The 21262-nt window shown below is 39.1% G+C and overlaps 1 protein-coding gene across 1 annotated transcript in view; it reads right to left on the minus strand.

The window, feature by feature from the left end:
• Nucleotides 1-15631, minus strand: part of LOC128362656 (dedicator of cytokinesis protein 2-like) — a 95763-nt gene extending 80132 nt beyond the window's left edge. Inside the window, exons 1-18 of the mRNA XM_053323491.1 lie at nucleotides 15550-15631; nucleotides 13262-13345; nucleotides 12647-12687; nucleotides 12428-12483; nucleotides 12233-12329; nucleotides 11994-12142; nucleotides 11603-11738; nucleotides 10853-11010; nucleotides 8953-9034; nucleotides 8534-8669; nucleotides 7833-7908; nucleotides 7589-7665; nucleotides 5110-5360; nucleotides 4688-4786; nucleotides 4424-4496; nucleotides 4029-4132; nucleotides 2274-2469; nucleotides 54-151 (exon numbers count right to left, since the gene is read on the minus strand). Of these exons, the coding sequence (XP_053179466.1) occupies nucleotides 54-151; nucleotides 2274-2469; nucleotides 4029-4132; nucleotides 4424-4496; nucleotides 4688-4786; nucleotides 5110-5360; nucleotides 7589-7665; nucleotides 7833-7908; nucleotides 8534-8669; nucleotides 8953-9034; nucleotides 10853-11010; nucleotides 11603-11738; nucleotides 11994-12142; nucleotides 12233-12329; nucleotides 12428-12483; nucleotides 12647-12687; nucleotides 13262-13345; nucleotides 15550-15592 (1956 nt within the window). The 5' untranslated portion in view covers nucleotides 15593-15631. The remainder of the gene's footprint in view (nucleotides 1-53; nucleotides 152-2273; nucleotides 2470-4028; nucleotides 4133-4423; nucleotides 4497-4687; nucleotides 4787-5109; nucleotides 5361-7588; nucleotides 7666-7832; nucleotides 7909-8533; nucleotides 8670-8952; nucleotides 9035-10852; nucleotides 11011-11602; nucleotides 11739-11993; nucleotides 12143-12232; nucleotides 12330-12427; nucleotides 12484-12646; nucleotides 12688-13261; nucleotides 13346-15549) is intronic.
• Between the last annotated feature and the right edge of the window lie 5631 nt (nucleotides 15632-21262).

The raw sequence follows: 21262 nt of genomic DNA on the forward strand, positions 1-21262 counted from the left end.
AGAGAGAACGCACACATGCTTGCTTATAAAACACTTGTATTTACACCACTGACCTTGACCACCTCCTCTCCATCAATGATTTTGAGTTTCTCAAGGTTATCTCTGAGGAGTTCAGGCCGAGTCCTCCACTTGAGCAGCCCCAGAAGGCCCACTGTCAAGGACAGACACACGGAGAATGTTTTCTGTTTAGTGGCCTTAGTTGCACATACACACTTTATCTTGCTTGAGAGTGGATGTTGATCAAAGCTTCTGTAATGGAGGTGTCCTCTTAGTTGACTTTCATTTTCTTAATTGCTGTTAGTTTTCCTTGAAGGTTTGACAATATGTATATATGTCCTTCTGTGTTGCACACACTGTATGTGGTTGTTGAAGTGAACTGTCAGTGACACAACACTTTTTTTCTTTAATGCAAAATATAATTGAAATTTATATGGTGTAACACTGTTTCAAAAGTAAAGCTGAAATGTTTAGTCAATTAACTGATTACCTGACAGATAATAAATCTCCATCAATTTTGATAATTGATCATTCATAAAGTTTATGGTGGTTCCAGCAGCTAAAATGTGTGATTTGTGGTCTTTCTTTGGTTTGTATTATCCTAAATGAAATGTGTTTGGGCTTTGGATATACTGTATACTCTACGTATATTTGAAATTCATACAGTATACAGACAAAACACATCATTTAAAAATTGTCACCATGGAATATGAGACACTGTAATCAGCCCTGCTTTCTAACATTTCATGGACTAAATGATAATTCAATTAAAGTAACCAATTTATAAAACATGAATTATAATAAACCGAAGCAACATTTTACATGTATTACAGTGTTTTTCATCTCTGACTGATGAGCAACAACAAAGTAGCTATTTGTCAAAAGATGATTTGTCATGGGGACAGTCCTCGTTCATCTGGTTTGTGAGACTATCAGCTGACTGTTTAACTCTGTGGTTTCTGCCATTAATTCTGCTACAGTTTGACATGGGGCAGATTTCCATGTCTCTGAAGGGCTGGCCACTTGAAGCTCACTGCTATCTCTGTCCAATAATTTCTGACACACCAAGCCAAGCTGCACATCTGGTGGGTGGCCCCAAACAACACTGTGCACGCATGCCTGAAAGACTCTGTGTGTGTGCGTGTGTGTGCGTGTGTGTGTGTGTGTGTGTGTGTGTGTGTGTGTGTGTGTGTGTGTGTGTGTGTGTGTGTGTGTGTGTGTGTGTGTGTGTGTGTGTGTGTGTGTGTGTGTGTGTGTGTGTGTGTGTGTGTGTGTGTGTGTGTGTGTGTGTGTGTGTGTGTGTGTGTGCATGTGCATGTGCATGTGCGTGTGTGTTTGCGCCCGCCCATGGTACAGGTGATTAATATTGAAGGATAATGTTCATTATAGTGATGGACTGGCTTCCTCAATAACAGCTGTTCCACTGCACCTGTGTCTGATGCACTTTACTGTCTGGAGTGTATGTGTGTGTATGAATTTGTAGATGTGCACATCAGTGTGTATATGTGTGTATCTGCTTGTGTGGCTGCCTGCCAGAGTGTGTAGGACAAAATGACAACACTCCCCACTAATAAAATCGGTGTATTCGCACCGCTCTCCCATCCTTTGCTTACTTTCCCATGACCATAACACTCTCATACACCCTTGTAATCATGCTTCTGGCAACAACATCCTAATTACCATATTGTTGACTCACCATTAATTGGCTGAATGTCTCCTTTACCCTTGTCTAACCCGACCTTACCCTTTAATTATCCTATCTAAACCTTTAACCGTAAATCTAAAAATAATACTTTGCCTAAGGAGCTCAGAAAAATGTTACATATATTTCAACACCAATTTTCTGGGTTTTCAGAATTTTTCAACCATTTAGTCCACAACTTGACATCTGTATGCACACTGAATCAAATAGTATTTTCAGACTTGAAACTCTTAGCTCTGGATTTGTCCTCTACTAATTTCACAGCCAACCGATGATTCATTGTCTCGGTTTGGCCTTATTACTTTGTTGAAAGAAGATGTTAATTAATGTTTTTTGACACGTCAGGTTTAATTTCAAACACCCTCCCCTCATAATTTCCGCCCTGACCTTTCTTGTGCATGTGCATGTGGGTGTGGGTGTTTGTGAATTGAAATGTCCTGCCCTGTCAACTTCAAGTCCCTAGAGTGGCTTAATGTCAACACAGCGTCACAAAGGGGCTATCTGAGCACTGTAACACCTGCCCCCACCCCCCCCACCCCACCCCACACACACACACAAACACAAACACACATACCATTCTGGGTAAGCTTGGTGGAGCAGACCAGGGTCGAGATGGTGAAACTGTCTCTAGAGCTCACTGACAGGCCTCCGCTGCCAGACACATTGCTGGAGCTGCGACTCAGTGTTGTCCCCTTGTGGGGGTCATTGTGGTGGCGGGTGGAGGGCAATGACAAGTAGCAGTTCACATCCTCCATGCGCTTGCTGTCACCCTGCGGACAATGTGAATGAGTCATTTCTAACCCAATAATGCTGACACACCATATACTTGGTGGATGTTGTAGCAGCAGTGGGCCAAGAATTATATGTCCTGCATTTGGTCAAAATGTCTTCATACAAATATGGGAGTAGAAGACAGAGGGACAGTGGGATTTGATACCCTTGCAGTCATTTATCAGACCAGCCCTGTAGGAAAAAGTGACAAGCAATGACTGAAGTCACTTGTCCCATAGCAGTTGTCCCCTGTGATCACAATTCCTTATCTGCTTCAGCGCAACACAACTTCAGCTTGTAAACTCATAACTTTGGAAACAGTGGAGTCAGGACTAATTGGAAAAATGAGTGTAAAAACAACAACACTAACTATTGGTAGAGCATTTTTCTTCTGAGTTAGGAAGTGCTGAAAGATAATATAGTAGATAGCAGTTAGAGAGAGATAAAAGTATAATTTTAGTTTTATTTAGATCATACTTTACTGTACATTTTCCATATATTCAAAACTCAGCTCTGCCCTCTTTAATACCAAACCAGTAAATAATAATGAGTGAGTGGTTGGAAAAAGGGAGTAAGAGATTGAAGCCATGAGTGGCACACGGATCGAGAGGAATTCAGGGATAACTAGAGATAATCGTGAAAGAGGGCACAGGGGGACCATCAATTTGGTCTTTCAGTGAATCACGAGTAATTAATCTGCATTGTGTTTGGCATTTAATCAATAAGGGGATTCAATCTTAGCTGTGGCTCATTTGGCAGGAAATCTATTTGGATTCACTGAACCTGTCTGGGTGGCCCGGCCATAATCTCCCATCCAGACTCACTGTACTGTATGTTTAGGTCTGCTTTGATGATTGTTACAATTGTGCAAATGTCTTCCCATTCTTTTCTCCTATAAAACTTTTTTTCAGACAGTCTATCTGCCTCTGATCTGCTATCATGAAATATGTTTTGAGGAAATAAACTTGTATGTTTCAATGATTTGTCAAGTCTACGATTCATTTCTCAATTTTGTATAAATGAAAAATGTCAGGAATTAACTGGGGAATGGAAATGAGCTTTTGTACAGTGTAAATGAACTTCAGTCTTGATTCATGTCTGATTATGAATGATTAATCTAAATCAATCAATATAAAATCAAAAATTGCCCTTAGGCTGGTTGTATTATTAATCAGCAGCTGACCACATTTTATGATCCAGGATCTCAAGATATTTTATATTTATTGTTGTTGGGCTGTTTATTGCAACACTGGTTGTTCCCACATGATACTGAACTATGACCAGGTCTCATCATAAAATGTTTAGTATGTCATTTTTCTGAAAGTTTTGCAAGCTGATCTGCTATTCAGTTGCGTCATAGCATTATTTTGAAACTTTGCAGTCAAGGAAGGTGAGATTTGGGCATCAATGAATAAGTAGCATCTCCGCTTGCAAAACTGAAATCTATCTCTTTATATGTTATTTGATCTGTTTAAAGGGAATTAATTAGAAAACAGGCTGAATCCGTTCATGAGTTAATCTGTTCTGTTTCTGCAACCAATTTATTTTGGGTTCTGACCTTGAAGACGACAAGGTCATGGAGTCCATCCTGTAGAACTGTCCCATCTTCTTTCATCAGACGCACAAAGGCCATAGCAAAGTTCTTCTCACTCTTGTCCTTGGCTGGAAATGAAGGAAATGTGTAAACAGAATAAGGAAGGGTCACGGGAGAAACACATCAGGGGATTAGAAAGGGAGGAGGGAGGTATGAGAATTCAGGCATGGGAGGAAGAAAGACTACTGATTTGTATTATCAAGTATGTGTAATGATGCCTTGGGTCATTTTCCAAATTGCTTCTAATCATTCGGTCCTTTCAGCATCACATTATGCTCAGGGGATCGGATGAGAGGAGAGGAGTTACATGTGTGGATGTATGGAGAAAACAGCAGGCAGGGAAAGAGTGTCATACTCACACTCCTGGGAGGAGCGATGCCTGAACATGAAGCGTAAATGAATTTTGTGCATCTCTTCCAGGGGGACTGCCACCTGGAGGACAATTCATGTTATTCAAGAATATAAAACAAGGTATACATATCATCTTTTTTTCTTTTTAAATGATATTACAGGATTTATATTCTTGACGTTTCCTAAAAATGAAACTGAAAAATGTTAGTGTCTCGTAAAGAAGGAAGTACAACTATGACTGGCTCACACACATACACACAAAACACACACACCTTAAATGTCTCCATCCAGCGGGGCTGTTTGACTTGGTAGTAGATGACAGAACGGTACTCACTGACCGCCTTATCCCCTGCTCCCAGACAGATGGAGTTCTAGAAAAGTGGGAGGGAGAGAAAAAAATGTGTGTCATATTGAGCTAGAGGATTTGATGTTTGTGTGTATGTGTGTGAGAGTCCATGTATGCTTAAGATGGATTTTCATTCTGAGAATAAGCCATGTCTGTGTGCCCCTTACTGTGAGAGGTTGAGTAAGCACTTGATCAGTGCTGTGCTTGCTCACTGGCCCACATCACCTCAATCTCTTCAACACTGCACACACACTTCAGCACCTGAACCCTCAGACCTCACACACAAATAGCAATTCCTGTTTACACAAATCCCAGCCCTCCTCGACCTTATCTCTTCATGCTGCTAACCTGTATGACCTTGCCCTCCTCATCACAGACCCACATGATGACCTCCACATTTTTCTGTGTCGTCTTGTTGTACTTGTCGAAGTCACCACCCTGCAAGGTGAGGTAGATGTCATTTCGAACATCTCCTGGCATGATGATCTCCGGGAAGCCCAGCTTCCGGGCAACCACAGTGCTGCGGTCCACCAGGTGAGGGTATTCCTTCCGAATCTGAACTATGTCCCCTACCAGAGCCTTCATGGTCACCCAGAGCCCTAGAGGGAGGTAAGGTTGTATATTAACATTTAACCAGGATACATTTTTCAAGTCTAGGATTAATAACAGAATTTGTGCAGCTGCTTAAAGCTGCAACAAGAGTTACAGGTGGATAAACTGTGGGAAATGTTATCAAATAAATCACTAATCTGAAGAATATTAAGTCATGAAATGCATATTCAATTAGTAAAGACAATTCTACAACTGCACTCATCAGTAGCTGGCTGATTTCTGTCATTTATTGGCCATTAGTATCGATTTATTTACTTGTTCCTTAGCAGATATTCAGGTGTTTGTTTCTTTGTGTACACCACTGTAGAGTCATAGGCTTGAAAGAAATTTCCTCTAATTATGTTTTTCAAAGGTGACCCAGGCTGATCACACAAAACAACTCTGGTAAACACAAGGCATCTTAAATCCCCACGTAGTGTAAAATTTTAATTACTACATTTAAAAGCATTTATTTGGTCAAATAGGTGCCACTCAGTGCTAATTTACATAGGGGGTTGAAAGAAGAGTTCTGGTAAGCAAAATGAATGAATAGTACATTTGAAGGCCGGGTATTATTAAATCAGAATTCAAGACTGTTTCAAAACATCCAGAAACCTTGAATCTTGATAAGTTAGAGCAAAGCTTTAAGCGTGATCCACTTTGTGAAAAGTGTCAGTCTTTATCTATGGGGAACATCATGTTATACTGTTCCAAGGTCAAGCAAGGAATGTAAAAATGTCTACTGTTGCTGCAGACTACACTGCAATCAACACTTTCTAGGTCCTGTTTGTGAAAGCACGTGAAATAGCGAGGTGAAGGAGACTTATTAAAGTCTGTGTAAAGTCAATTCATTGATTAACTTTTAAATATATTATATATGTTGGTAAATGGTTACAGAAAACACGTGAAATGACTGATTACTATGCAGTGCTGAATCTCACCCTCTCATTTTTCCTGATTTCCTGAGCCTGCAAAAAAGGGCTACTCCGTGACGTAGTGGCGTGCACGCATGACCTTGGTCCCTCCCCTACTATGTAAGACCGAGCATAGACATATAAAGAATATTCTTTATATGTCTATGAGACCGAGAGTCTGTTCTCCTCAGTGGTTAACCTGCCTAGTGGCGAGTTATTATTACTACATCTAACACTACTACTACTACAGTCTACAGTTAGCCAGTTAGCTGAGTTAGCCGAGTTAGCCGCCGAGCTAGCAGCTTGCAGAAAGCTCTCAGACGTAGCGTCCATGTTTCGGGTAGAGGTGGTGACTTTGATTGACAGATGACACTTGGTAGGGGGCGGGGTTTCAGCGGACTCAGCGGGCACGCCCACAGCGTTTGGGACTTTGAAGCCTAAGTTCAAATATTTGGCGATTTTTTTAATCATTCAAATTTGGCAGGGTGATTACAACAAACTTTTTTATGGTATGTCAAACTCAGAATACATATTTATTGTTACGTTACACGGACTTCAAGTAGGAAAGTATTAGGTAGAAATGTACTGAAGAATTTGAGCTTTTCCCACTTTCAGATAAATTATGTGAGAAAGCAAAGACAAGGAATAGGCAGAAAGGGAAAAAGGAAAGCTATATTAGGGAAATACATATTTCGTGAAATTTATACTATGTCACAAACCCACATTTTTAAGGCTAACTACACACCTACGAGGAATACTATGTATGTATGCATGTATGTATGTGTGTATGTATATGTGTGTGGTTGGTGGCAGAAGCCTCTCAAAGTGAGAGGAAGGAGAGATTAGGGGTGGGTAATGTTAAGACCAGGCATCTGGTGGCCTCAGGTGCTCCTTTCATATCTGCTCGTCTGGGTGCTTTCATATCTAGGTTATGCCCAGGGCCTCCAGGAGCAGGAAGAAAGATAAAAGCTGAACAGTGCAGTCCCACATGTGGGGTAACTCTGTGTGGTACAAGACAGTGTCACCCGAAGGGGCTCTCAAAGTCAACTATAAACATGGGGTAGTTAGCAGCGAGGCGGGAGGCTAGTGAGAGAGAAATATAGGTCAAGTAATATGAAAACAACGGCTCAAGGGAGCTTGCTATCCATCAGGATAATGTCCTTCATTCTCATCCACAGAGCAGAGAGAGGAGGCAAGGATGCGATGAGAAACAGCCATTTTATCTGACCACAAATGACTGCAGCATACACAGTCCAGTGCATAAAGAAACGCTAACTTTGGCAGAGAATTCACACAGAAAGCCTGTAACTGCAGAACAGTACCTTGGCCACCACTGTCTCCTCGTAAGGTTGTCAATTTGTTCAGCAAGGTATGGAGAAAGTCATTTTCAGCAACAACCCTGTGGCCAAACAGACACACATGAACACAAGAACAAATTGTGCTAATACTGACACCATCAAGCAGTAGCACTATTTAAATCACATGAAGTATCTGTGAACAGAGATTTAAGTTTCTGAAAGAACAAAATAATAGAAAAATAAGGAGATGAGGAAAAATAGGACATACGGGAAGAACGGAATGAAAAACTGCTTCTCCTCATCGCATTCGATCTTCCCTTTGATGATATCACTGATGTCCATCACTGCAGAGAGAACAAATGAGTTTGTGCTGACAATATCCAAGACATATTTTGTATAAAAAGCTCTCTATCACATACTCATCTAGCAAAACATGCCTCACTACATATCATGATAGCATCGCAAAACATGCCTCAGTACACATCATGATAGCAGTTTTATGAGGTTATATGAGGACACCGGTAACTTCTGTAAGAATTGTCAAGGAAAAATAAAGTAGACTATCAATATTTTAGTTTTGTTTGTTCAAAAGATGACTGCAGTTGTACTGAGCAGTGTAAATATGGACCATAATACCTGCAGCAGTTGACAAATCAGACAAAATTAAAGTGACCTTCAGAGAACAACAGTAAACTTGACTGAAGAGGCTACTGCAGGCCGTTACGGAGGAAACACTTCTGAAATTTGGAAATGGCATGAGATAGCCTCTCTGTTGTCAAATGTATTGCAGTTTTCAGAGGAAGGCACATAAAAGTAATACCTGTGTATAGTGACAACGAAGATACATTTGGTTGGTAAGTCTAATAACTGCAATAAATACCATAAATACTTTGCAGATCTCTTGATTACTAGAACTGACAATTTACTTGTGACCAAAGCTTTAAAAAAAACTGGCTTCTCCTCAAGTACCTGCCACCCCAAAAGGCCGTCTAAGACCCTGAGTGCTCTTCTTGCTGTTGGTCTCTTTCAGGTCCATCCTGCCCACTCTCACTATCTGACAGATCAGATAAATCTTCTCCCTGCTCAGGTCTTTATTCCCCAAGTCCTGTTAAAGGCAGACAGGTAGCAGGACAACGGTGAGGAAAGAAAGCAAAAGAAGGAGGAATGGGAGGAAGAAAAAAGGAGTAGTGGAGTCAGGGGACAGAAAGAGTCAGTGGGTAAGAAAAAAGAAAGAGGAAAAAAACAACAAAAAATATCAATACAATGACAAGCCATTTCAGTACAATCACCTAAGAGAAAATAAGTACATTAATTCCAAAGCTGCACAGTGTTCACAGTGTTTGTAGCACTATGAAACAGTGTGACAGTGCCTCCCTCTGGTCACTTACTGTAAAGACAACCTTCAGATTGTTGAGCATGTCAATCTCCTTAGGGAAACCTTTGCTGCCCCAACGTACCAGGTAGTTCTCACTGCACAAAGAAATAAATGGCACACATCACTTCAGTTACATTACTGTTCTGTAAAACCATTACACAATGTTTAATATACAACCACACACACTATCAAAGTTGCTGCTGCAATTAAGGTTAAGCAGGAACTGAAAATATACAAATCCACTCAACTTGATCATCTGAAATTCTGTTTTGGCTACAGCTACATAAAGTTATGAATTCAAAAGACAGAAATCCTATCTCTGTCTAATCCTGTTAACCTGGACCTGCTCACATACCCATATGTGCATTCAAAGGATTACTAGTCACTGTAATGCTTCCTGCTGTCCCTACTGGCCACAAAGATCACTTCCTAAAGTCATTTCAATGTAAGACATGCAAGATACAAAATCCAGTTCTTGTTCTTTGTAAAAGTCTTAAATTAAACTGAAGCTAATATGACGTTTTAGCAGTCTGAGTCTGAGAACCTATCCATTAAATTGTCTCTTATTTTTTGGTATTCTTTGGGGGAGAATCACAGAGCAGGGAGCCTGGTGTACATGAGTATACTGTATTATGTTCACTGATGTGACAGTACATTATTTTTGTGAAAATGAAGTTTAAATGACAGGCCCGTGGACCCTAATGTTACCCACTGCATCTGCATACTATTGTGGATTTCAAAGCTAAAATTACAACCCTTCCATGCCAAATTGCATTTTTCCTGACATATAAACACGTACCAGAGAACAACAGGGGGATGAATAGAAAGACAGGCAGACAGCAAGATAGACACACAGATGAGCAGCTACAGTTTGATGAATCAAAGCCAAGAAAAAGTTGATGCCTCCCTAAAATATTTCTGACATTAAACCCTTTTCAAAGAGACACACAGATAGACAATGCTTGGGAATTAATTGTTTGTTTGTTTGTTTTTTTAAAGCTGAGCATTTAACAAACAAAATACAAGCAGATGAGACAGAAGAACATTAGACAGTAGGACAAATGTCAATAAAGTACAAGATTATCCAATTGTGGAGTGTATAGATGGAGAAAAAGAGGACAGATTCAGGTCTATGTTAATGTTTCCAGCTGTAGGGGCTGAGGCATAGATATACCCAGTATGACAGTGAGTGACAGGGCTTAGCATCAGCACTGTCAGGCAGCACATAGTCCTGCCAGTCAGTATCTGCTGCTCTATAATTTGTGTTTTCTGTGTTATTTAATTTTGGCATACCATTGTTCTAATTTAGTGGGGTTCAACAATGAAGGAGAGAGGATAAGTGAGGGAACAAAACAAGGAGAAGTATACTGACATGAGGAAATGGAGGAGTAAAAAATAGCTTGTGTGCATTTTAGAGGGATGAAGGCGAGGTGAAAGGATCTTAACATGAATTCAAAGATATTTTCATTCAATAGTAAATAAGGCAGTGATAGGGAAACAGAGAAGGCTAAACTGACTTAATCATGATTTTCCCATATTTTAATTGTATTCAATTAAATATTAAATATTAATATACTTGATTTTACTTTGGATTTTTCATTTTTACTTACTTTTTAAATTCAGATTCTCATCATAAGCACAATCAAGTCAATATACAGTAAGCTAAACAAAGACAAAACATGAGTTTCTAGTCACCGCCCCAGATTTCACCGTTAACATCAGTTTATCATTTATCACAGTTTATTTGCCTAAACAGAAACTATTTACAGGCTTGTCAATTAAACATCATATTAATCCTAAGCTTCAAATCACCTCAAATCCACAATACATGTACCACTGTCCAAACACCCTTTGAAGCTCACTGTATGAGTCCAGGGACTAAAGCTAAGAGAAACAGACAATGAAAATGATACCTGATGATGGTCTGTTTGATGGGGTCATAAAGGGACATAAAGAGTTCTGAGTCTTCTCCGATGCGACAGACAAAGTTCCTGACAAAAACGTAGAGGCTGTGGGTGGGAGAGGACTGGATCCGTGCTGATATCCCACTGTGATCTGTCTGGACATTAGACTGCAGGGGAAGACATTAGTTTTAGAAGGTTAACTTGGTACACAGGTTTAAGAGAACAAATTACAAGCCGAAGCCTTTCACTTCAAGCTCCTGCTACTATTGCTTGAATGGGGTTTGGTTAAGGAGAATAAAACCACTGCATCACTGAATTGTAAAAAAGGGTGTAAGGAACTCAATCTAAGTCAAGCCAATTTGTAAGGAAATTAATACTTAATTAGGCTTTTCTGGCAGATATGATTGGTAAGTCAATTTTATTAACCATGCAAATACAGTTTGATTTTACTACCCGCTTTAAAAAATCCAAAAGAAATGACTCAATTGTGATTCTACCCATATCCATTTTAGGGTGGTTTTTTACTTGATGTGATCTTGACCATGGAAAGGGAACAGTTTTTCATTACAAATCCCATGGCACACATGCAGACAAACCACAGAAGCAATATCAAAGGAGTTGCCAAATAACTTAAGCTGTAATTGTGTTCACATTAACATGACTATAAGATCCTCTCTTTGTCCCAAGAAACTTGCCCTCCCTCTCCTGGGTTCTGTACTTCTGGCTCCCCACCACAATGCATTTTTATCCTTCCCTTACCTGCTCCTCTTTGATGCGTTCATTGATCTTGGCAGTGGCTGCCTGGTGGGCCCGAAACAAGCTGATGACACTAGCCCGCTCTGGTTCCAAGATGCTTCCATCCTCATCTCGAACCACCTGGTCCAACTCCAGGATCCTAGGGAGGGAGCAGGAGAGTTGAACACATTCATGGAGGGTGGAGAAAGGAAAAAGGGAAAAGGGCATCAGGTGGAGGTAAAAATGGAGGAGGGAGGAGGACACAGGGGTAAAACAAAGAGGAGCAGAGACAGAAGCACAGCAGGTGAGACAGGAGTAAATTAGCATGCGTTACACATAGAAAACAGATTTTTTTTTTTAAAGATCCAATTTGAACAATGAAAATATTAAAGTGTGACTTTTCATGCAGACATACTTGTTGCCATAGTCAATCTTGGAGGTGACTTTCTGCTTGAGCTCTTTGAATTCGTCACTAGGCAGAGTGCCAGACAGGAGCTGGGAACGCCACTCCATCAGCTCCCACATCAGCCTCTGGACCTGCTTCACACGCTTATGTTTGTTTGCCTAGAGAATTAGACACATGTTGTTAGATACACTCCAACACATTTATTTATTCATATACATAAAGAGTGTTTTTGCTTGTTTTGTTTTTACCACAAAAAGCTGCTTCCATATACTTCCCCACTCTCTCAGAGTGGTGGTCACCTCCTTCACCAGGGGCATTTCTGCAGAAACCACCACCTCCTCATCTCTGTAGTCACACACACATACATATAAACATTGCAGTGCCACTAAATTTAAAAAAAAATCTAAATGTTTGGGATGGATAAAGAATTTAATTCCACCTACCCTCGTTTTTCAATGATGACCTCCCTAAGATGTACAACACTGGCAGGGAAAACTCCCTGGAGAGGAATATGTAAAGAAAAAAAGGTGTTAGCTCTCACCTTTCCTACCCATAAAACTAGAACAGAAAATCTCCCTGCTGAATAGAGCTGTTCAATATGATGTGTAATTATCACCTGTTAAAAATCAATATGATGCACAGTCTGGTTTATCAACTCTTACCTTTTGAGCCTTGTTTCTTGACAGGTAGCCCCTATACCATTCTGAAAGACAAAAACAGTTCATCACAACAGTCTCTCATCTCTATCTCAAACGTGGGAGTGTCTAGGGTTTGTATGAGGAAACTGAAACATGGAGGAAAAATTAGGAGTACATATAATCTTTTGCTGGCATCAAAATATTTACCATAATAAATATTATTGTCATTATTATTACATATAAATGTAGAAGGCATTTTTTGTTTCTGAACCAATTATCATTATGACTTTTCTATGAAATACCAAACTTAAATTACAAAAGATATGGTCTGTATAAGATAAATCTTTAAAACAAATTTACATGGTGCCAATTCAGGGTTTTGTTTTGAGAAAATAGCAACACATTTTATCAGTATTTAGCGTTACAATATTTTATTTTTTCATTTTGGCTTATCGTGGTCACTGGTAATTGATTTATAATATGAGGAGAGAATAAACAGCCAAATAACATATTTCAAGGTTTTCCATATATAAGATTTTCAGCAATAAACATGCTGGAAAAGGATATGAAAAGTTTTCTGGAAGTAACATGTAATCGAAGTGAAATGTTACAATCATAATAGTTTGGTGATATTCTTACCATCGCAGACCTCCTGGATGTGAACTGTGTCTCCCACCTCCAGAGAAAGCTGCTTCTCTCCTTGGCCAACAAAGTTCCACAGGACTAAAAAAAAAATGTTTTAAATCATTTTAGAAATTAAAAATGAATTAAGTCATGTTGGTTGTATTTGAGAGACTCAAAGACACAAACACCAACTGAAACCCGACAGGACAAAATGTGGACACACTTTCGTTAGGCACAAACAGTTGACCGTTCACAAGTGACTCTGGAAAAATGCTCGAAATCCACTGTTTTTATATGGAAGAAAGTAAGTTCAGGTTTAAAGTGAGAAAAGTTGTAATAGGCCTAGTTCAACTCATGACGGAACTGCAGATTATCTATCAAACCACCAAAGTAGCCAACAAGGGATCCTTAAAAAAATTTCTCTCTCTTTTTTAAATACTGTAGGCTTATTCAATGCATCAATGTGTCAACTTGCTTTTTAAATTATTTTCTTAGAGTTGAAATGACTGGTTCTCAAACTTTTACAAATCATGGACTAAACTGATATTAGACAACAGACCCCCATTTGGGATTTTGTCCCAGGGCTGGCCATCAGGGAAGATTTTTAGACGTTTTATTACAGAAAGTGTATGGAACCCACATTACTGTGTTAGCCTACTTATGGATGGAATTAACTCTTTTAGTATAATTTGTGTAGAAAAGTGCAAAATTTCGTGCAAAAAGTGCAAAAAACAGTTCGGTTCCAACTTTTCAACAAATGACTGGCAGCTGTTCTTTGTCTCATGTGATAGTAAACTGGATATCTTCTGGGATTGGATTGTTGAAGGTTGGACAAAAATCTGAAGATGGTGACTCAGGCTCTGATAGTGATGGGCTTTTTCACTATCCTGTGGCATGTCATCGACCTAACCATTAATTAATAAATATAAATCCTCAGATAATGAAAATACCAGTAATCGTTATTGCAGCCCTAGATTTAGTTTAGACTGTATGAGCACCTGCAACAGTGGTAGCAGCATGCTGGCAGCAGGAAATAAGTAACCTAGTTGGCAGCAGCACAGAGCAAAAGAGTGGGCAAAGAACTGGTCATAAATACACTGTCTAGTACATTACATGCAACACTGAAAATGGCGTTGTATGCACAAGCTCACAAGCTTTGAGCACTAAACATTAAGATTACACACAGTAAATGACTGCTGAATAAAGTAAGACTTATGACTATATAAGATAAAATTAAGATCAATACTTAGCTAAATGCATATATATTCACAGTGAACACACTTAATATGCAGCCTATACACGCTTCATAAAAATACACCATCTCTACTTCTCTAACCACCCTGTTTTACAGTATTCAGTTATACAACGTGACACTAACTTCCTTCCGTCCTCCACTTCCTGTGTTGTAGTCTTACATAGACCAGGAAGCTATTCAGCTTAGAATAGATAAACAATATTTCACTGAATAATCACCATACAGTATCAGTAATGGATTGTAAATGGCTTTAATAAACCCATTGTCATTTTGTCAACCCTAATGTGATAAGCAGACGCCTACAAGCAGTAGAACTTGGGGGAAGAAAAACATACAATTATTTTCCCATTTTGTATACAACTAAATTACAAGTACTGTAACTGAAAAATCAATGCACTGTCTGCCATAGGCTAGTGAACCTCTGCTTTTTGAATCTATGTCAGGAGTCAGAATTCTTTTATTTTTTGATTTGTCTGTTTCACATATCTATCAGCAACACATGCTGAGGCTCAGCTATATTCAACACACATACCAGATAAGCTACAGATTGTAGTGAGACGTTGCGCTTACACAGTCAGGGATTTATTTCTGGTGCCAAAATCAATCATTCTACATCTGAACTTGTCATTTCCGGAAATAATTTATATTCTAACTTCTGTGTTTATGCACTGCATAATGTGTACTACATGGTGATTGGTCACTGACTGCCGCTCATTCCTCCATCAGCTTAGGATAGATGGTAAATTTGTTTATGTTTTATCCCCAACACAATCCACTTTTGCTCTTATGAGTTTTGTTGCCTTGAAGTTAAATGGTGAATATGATTTTCGAATTTAAGTTCTTCGGAGGGATTACTTCTTCTTATGTAATGTGTACACCCTGAAAATCTATTTGGCTGCTAGCACCTGCTCACATCCTGTTAGACAGCAACTATTTTTCCCCCCATTCTTATTCACAGCAAGTATAGTTTAAACAGACAAACATTATAGAAACATGCATGTGCACACACACACACGCAGAACACACAAGTGGGCGCACACCGACTTACCTACACCATACCGCTCCACTTTGGTCCTTGCCCAAGGAGCCATGACTGCATGTAGTCCTCCACCCACTTAGTGCTCTGAGTCTTTGTAATTTCTCTCTCTCTCTCGCTCTGTTTTTAGAGTGTCTGCTTAACTTCTCACTTCTGCATTTTTTTTTTTTGCTTAAAATGAAAGCAATAGGCCCATCCCCCCTTTGCCTCTCTTCCTCTTCTGTCTCTCCTCTCTTCCTGCCTTCAAGCAGTTAAGGGGAAGTGGGTGAGTACAACAAGGTGGAGTCCTATAGAACACACAGGCCTGCACAATGTGTGAAGTCTCCATTTTGATCATTTGGATCACCTCATCTATATTATAATTGAACGTCAAACATCAGTAGCATGTGAGTCCAGTTATACAGATTGGAGCATCTGCATCTTACTATTTGTAAGATGCAGATGTAATTACATGTGACAGAAAACAGTGACAATTAACTGTCAAATATCTGATCAAAACGTACTGGATACTACACAGTGTACATAGTTGTTGACCTGCAGGTGACTTCAATCATTGCCAGCTTACACTGTCTTCACTCATGCAGCGTGCACTCTTCTTCTCTTTCTGCATCATCCCTCACCTCTTGTGGAAGTGTTTTAAATCAGAAGATGCAGCATCAGAGGAAACAGCTTGATGTCATGTTCATTTACAGACAACCTCAGCTCACCCCTGTTAAGTCCTCACTTGCACTTTTCTCCCTGCAACGAGAAAAATAAGACTAGAAAACACACCATAATCAGACTTGATAAGGTGAAGATGATAAAACTAATATTTTACTGTTTTCTGTTTTAAAAGACGGCATGGGCAGAATATTGAAAAAGGTTTAAAGTCCCCTTCCACTCAAAACATGTGTGTTATTACTGTAACTTTCATTGGATGTTTGAGCTTCACTGTGGAGAATGATGTATGTACAGAGTTTGACAGTAGAAGGCCGTTTTTCACTTCAGGCATGAAGTGAAAAACGGCATATGTCTACAAGCATGACTTGTACATACTGAGAATGGACATTTCAGTTAAGTAGTGACTCCCTCATTAAGCATTTCAGAATCTATGAAAATGCAAAAATGTTTTATTTCCAAGAGTTTAGCTGTTGGACACAAGACGTCTACTTCTAAAAAGAAAAAGGAAAACAGACACATAGTTTTTGTTCTTGTTTTTTAAACTATATCAAGGATCATCAAGAAACATTTAGCATTTTAACACTTCATGTGCCATCTTAAAATCTTAACATCAAACTTCACGATCAGCATGACAATCCCAAGGCACTCAAATCCTTAATTAAGAACTATTTCATAAAATCTGTCAATTTAATCTATCTTAAGTACTGTAACTGTAAGTGGTTGTAACTAGTCTCCATTAGTTGAAAACTAGCCATGATCAGTCCACATGACAACATGTTAAGTATCTCCAGTATGCTCAGAAGGACAGAATAACAGTTCAAATAAAAACATATTGGACAACCAAAGTAGCATTAGTAATATAAAGGGGCTTCTTGGCAGATTGGCTCTTAACCAGTAAGGCTGTCAAAACTTGACAGACACACAGACAATTGATATATTATCAACAGCTGATGGTTTGTGTGGGTGATGTGTTTGAGTTTTATTATGTTGATGAGTGAAGAGACAAGCATTCACCACAAAAAAGCTATAAGCTACCCACATAATGATGGAATCTTTTCCGTTTTTTGTTTAAATTGTTCACTACAGCATGGTATGCTTTCTGGTCTCATTGGTACTTTTCAATCTTGATAGAAATCTAACTCGCTGGATAGTTTTTAAGTGAGGTACTCTTCCACTGGTGCTGCACATTGTTTCTGCTTGTCCACTCTTCTTTATATCTTGTTTCTGACTGCCAAACGGTGTAAGAATCGGCATATTGTAAAATTTGCTGATGATACAATGATTGTCAGCCTTTTACAGGGGGTGGAACAAGGTAATAGTGCTTTAGTTAATGTCTTGTATCTGTATCATGATGCCATTCATTCCTTCTTAATGTTAACAAAACAAAGGACAGGATTGTTGATTTCAAGAACACCCCTCCAGCCAGCATTAACTGTCATACAGGGCTCCGAAATCAGCAAATTACAAATGTCATGGGACAGTTATCTAAAACAAACTGTGTTTTGAATCACGTTGATTTTGTTTTTAGGAAAGATCAACAGCATCTTTATTTCCTTAGAAAAGTTAACTCTTAATGTTTGTGGATGTTCATTTATCTTTTTGCACTGTGGTGTGGTATGAGAACCTCAGCCTTATAATAAGCATATTCTTAGGAAAGGCCAGGCTATTCAGGCTTGCCCAAACCATCCTTTGTTCAGAGACTGAGTCACTTCCATCTAGTCAAAAAGGACAAAAAGGTTTAAAACATCCTTTGTTTCAGTGGCCATGAGCCAGCTAAACTCTTCGTATACCTTTTCTCCCCTAGACTCAAGAAATTATTTAGACTTTGGGTGGCCTGCAAAGAGATTCTTCCCTGGAAGGAAAGTATAAACTGTCTGTTATTTTGCTTGTGTTTTACTGTATTGTGGGTTTACCTATTGTTACTGTTTTTGTATCTTACCAAATGTGGTTTGCAAACCAAACCAATTTCCCACCCTGGGGACATAAAGATTGATTGACTGGTTGTTTGATTGAATATACTGATGGTCTAGTGGGATAGCTAGCTAAGCTAATTGCATACAACAATCTTTAAACTTTTTGGCTGTTTTTTGGCTTTAGGTCATTCTAAAGGTTATAAAGTGGCCTACAGTAGCCTACAGGAAATTGTGGCATCAGTTGGCAGTGGGTAAAAGTAGCTGTATTGTGATCATATTTACTCTAAGCTTGCAAAACTGTAATCGTTCGCATGGAAATTACATACAAGAAAATAAAAAACACTGGAAATTATTCTGGAAACTGGTTACCTAAACTGCACATTTAGCTTAAAATAATATATTATAGTTTCTCCGCCAGGAAAAAAACGGATCAGTATCATGTTATAACGTGAAACATTTCATGTTATAACGTGGTAGTTTCTTGTCATAACATAAAACTTTTCACGTTATAAGGTGATAGTTTCTTGTTATAACAAAACTTTTCATGTTATAACATGATAACATAAATGCTTCACGTTGTGGGAATGAGGAAATGCTGTGTGGAGAACGGATTAATTGAGGAATATGGCTCATTTACAGGATTTGATCAAGTTCTACTTCATGCTTGGCGAGATTCTGCTGTTGTCCAAGTGCTTGATGCTGGCCGTTAATTTGCCATATTACCATTTGGGAAGCCGCCCCCCCTAGCCCTTAGTGTGTTTTGGGCCATAGTGATGCCGGTTCACTGAAAAAGGCCAAGTGCCAGTTCACAACCTGATTAACCAGGGTCCACCTCCGCTTGAGACCAATTTATCACATTATAACGTGAAACGTTTCATAATATAACAATATAAATTATATCGTTATAACGTGAAAAGTTTTTTGTTATAATATGAAAAGTGTTATGTTATAACAAGAAACTATCACGTTATAACCAGGCGGGGAGTTGCGGTCCTCTGAAATGAGGCCAACGCGAAAGTAACTTAGAGCTGCATTCCATCAAAAGGCCACCAGGGGGCGACCGTTTTGTGTTCAAAAGGACTTCCGTCTCAATACAAGTCAATGGAGAATTCACCAATTTCTCACTTGATTTCTAACCTCAGTAAACGTTTTCAAAATGTGTTTATGGTCTCAATCGCTAGTTTAAAGCCTTCTTCAATGAAGTCTGGTGTTCATTTGTGAAATTTTGGCCTCCCTGATGACGATAAAGCAGGGTATGCATTAGGGCGTGGCTATGTCGTGATTGACAGGTTGATTGACCAATGTCTTCGAGATCCAGCCCTCGCAACCATAGCAACCTCCCCGCTCCACCCATGGCTCCACCGTTGGCTCCGCCCATACTTCCGCCCATGACTCCACCTCATGCCCATATATAAGTAGAATTCCTGTTCTTTTTTTCCCGGCATGCACCTGAAATTTTCAAGATGGCGCTGCCTAGATTTGAAAATATTGGCTTCCGAGCAGCAGTCCACAAACCAATAGGTGACATCATGGATGTTACGTCCATTTCTTTTATACAGTCTATGGTAATAATGTGATACTGATCCGTTTTTTTATTCTTTCTGGTGTGGCAGCAATACACTTCCGTAATTAGCTTCAATTTTGGTAGACGAAATAAAATGATCATGCCTTAGCTTTAGCTAGCCAATTAGCTTAGCGTTATGTCTGTGATTTGAAAAACTAACGTTACACCCTTTAAAATGTATTGTTTGTAATACTAGTAATGACAATACAATAACGGGAATGCAAGTTACTCGCCAGGATTTCAACAACAGGGTGTTCTCGTGGCTATCAGAGACACAATGGCACGATGATCTTGATAGATGATATTCTTCTTCTCCTCCTTCTTCTTCTTCTTTTCTTTTTCTTCTTCTTCTTCTTCTGATTAGTGGCATTCATTAAAACAAATAAAATGTCCCTGTTTTATGAGATAATTATCTCAAATGTTGAGATAATTTTTCTAAATTTTTTTTGAAAAATGAATTGTCTGTTATCACCCTAAATAAATTAGAACAAAATCACATCCTTTGCAAAAATACTTTTTGTAGATCGTGGGTGTCCATAGAGAGCAGTTTTATTCTGACATCAATGCAACATCAATTTTGCCTTGTTTCCAGACATCAAATCAACGTTGATGTCTGATTTGATTTGATTTGATTTGATTTGATTTGATTTGATTATTCTGACATCAATTTGACATCAAGGTGCCCGCTGGGTGTATTTTCCTGTTGCTAAAGACTGTTACAATACTGTTAATTTCCATAAACATTACACAATTCCTTTACAAATCCAAAAGAGGGCGGTAGTGCTCTGATTCATTTGTCTTTTATTTTTTGTGGTAGTCCCTGGCATTACATCATCTTATCTTATCAGGATATGGCATATTTTAAACACACTGTTGACCTAGTCTGGGAGCTGCAGTTTAACTTCCCATAACAAAAATGTACAATGCTAATGGAATTTGCGGCACCATTGCCAACTGCCTTTTGACACGCTACCAATTTAAATTAATGGTCTTTTCCTTACCCTACCTTGCATGGGAACTCTGAGGCCCATAGGCATTGAAGTCTATTAGTACAAGTCTCAATACTTGACCCCCAGTGAGGGGATCTGGTGGTTCCGCTATGTTGTGGGCGGCATTTAGCTGGCATGGTTTGGACCCACTTGTACCCTTAGAGGGAAAGGTCACTGCAAATTATTGTAAAAGATGTTCTGAATGATCACCGCTATCCTATCATGAAATATCTTGATGGGAATGGTCTCTTCCAGGACCACAATGGCTCCATCTATAGGGTACGATGAGCATGAAAGTGATGTGTATCATAAATTATGGCCTTCGCAGTCACCAGGTCTAATTGAACAAATGTTGGAGATTTTGGACCGACGAGTGCCCTTCACCAATATCATCAAAATACCAAAAGAGGAAATGTCTTTTGGAAGAATGGTGTTTATCCCTCCAGTAAAGTTCAGAGACATGTAGAATCAATGCCAAGGCAGATTGAAGGTGTTTTGGCAGCATGTGGTGTCCCAACAACTTAATGAGACATTTTGTGTTGGTTTTTCCTTTCATTTGTCACCCTTCTGAAAATTGCCAAATGACAAATAACATGTTC

Source organism: Scomber japonicus, chromosome 8 (assembly GCF_027409825.1).
Source record: "Scomber japonicus isolate fScoJap1 chromosome 8, fScoJap1.pri, whole genome shotgun sequence".
Classification (NCBI taxonomy): Eukaryota; Metazoa; Chordata; class Actinopteri; order Scombriformes; family Scombridae; genus Scomber; species Scomber japonicus.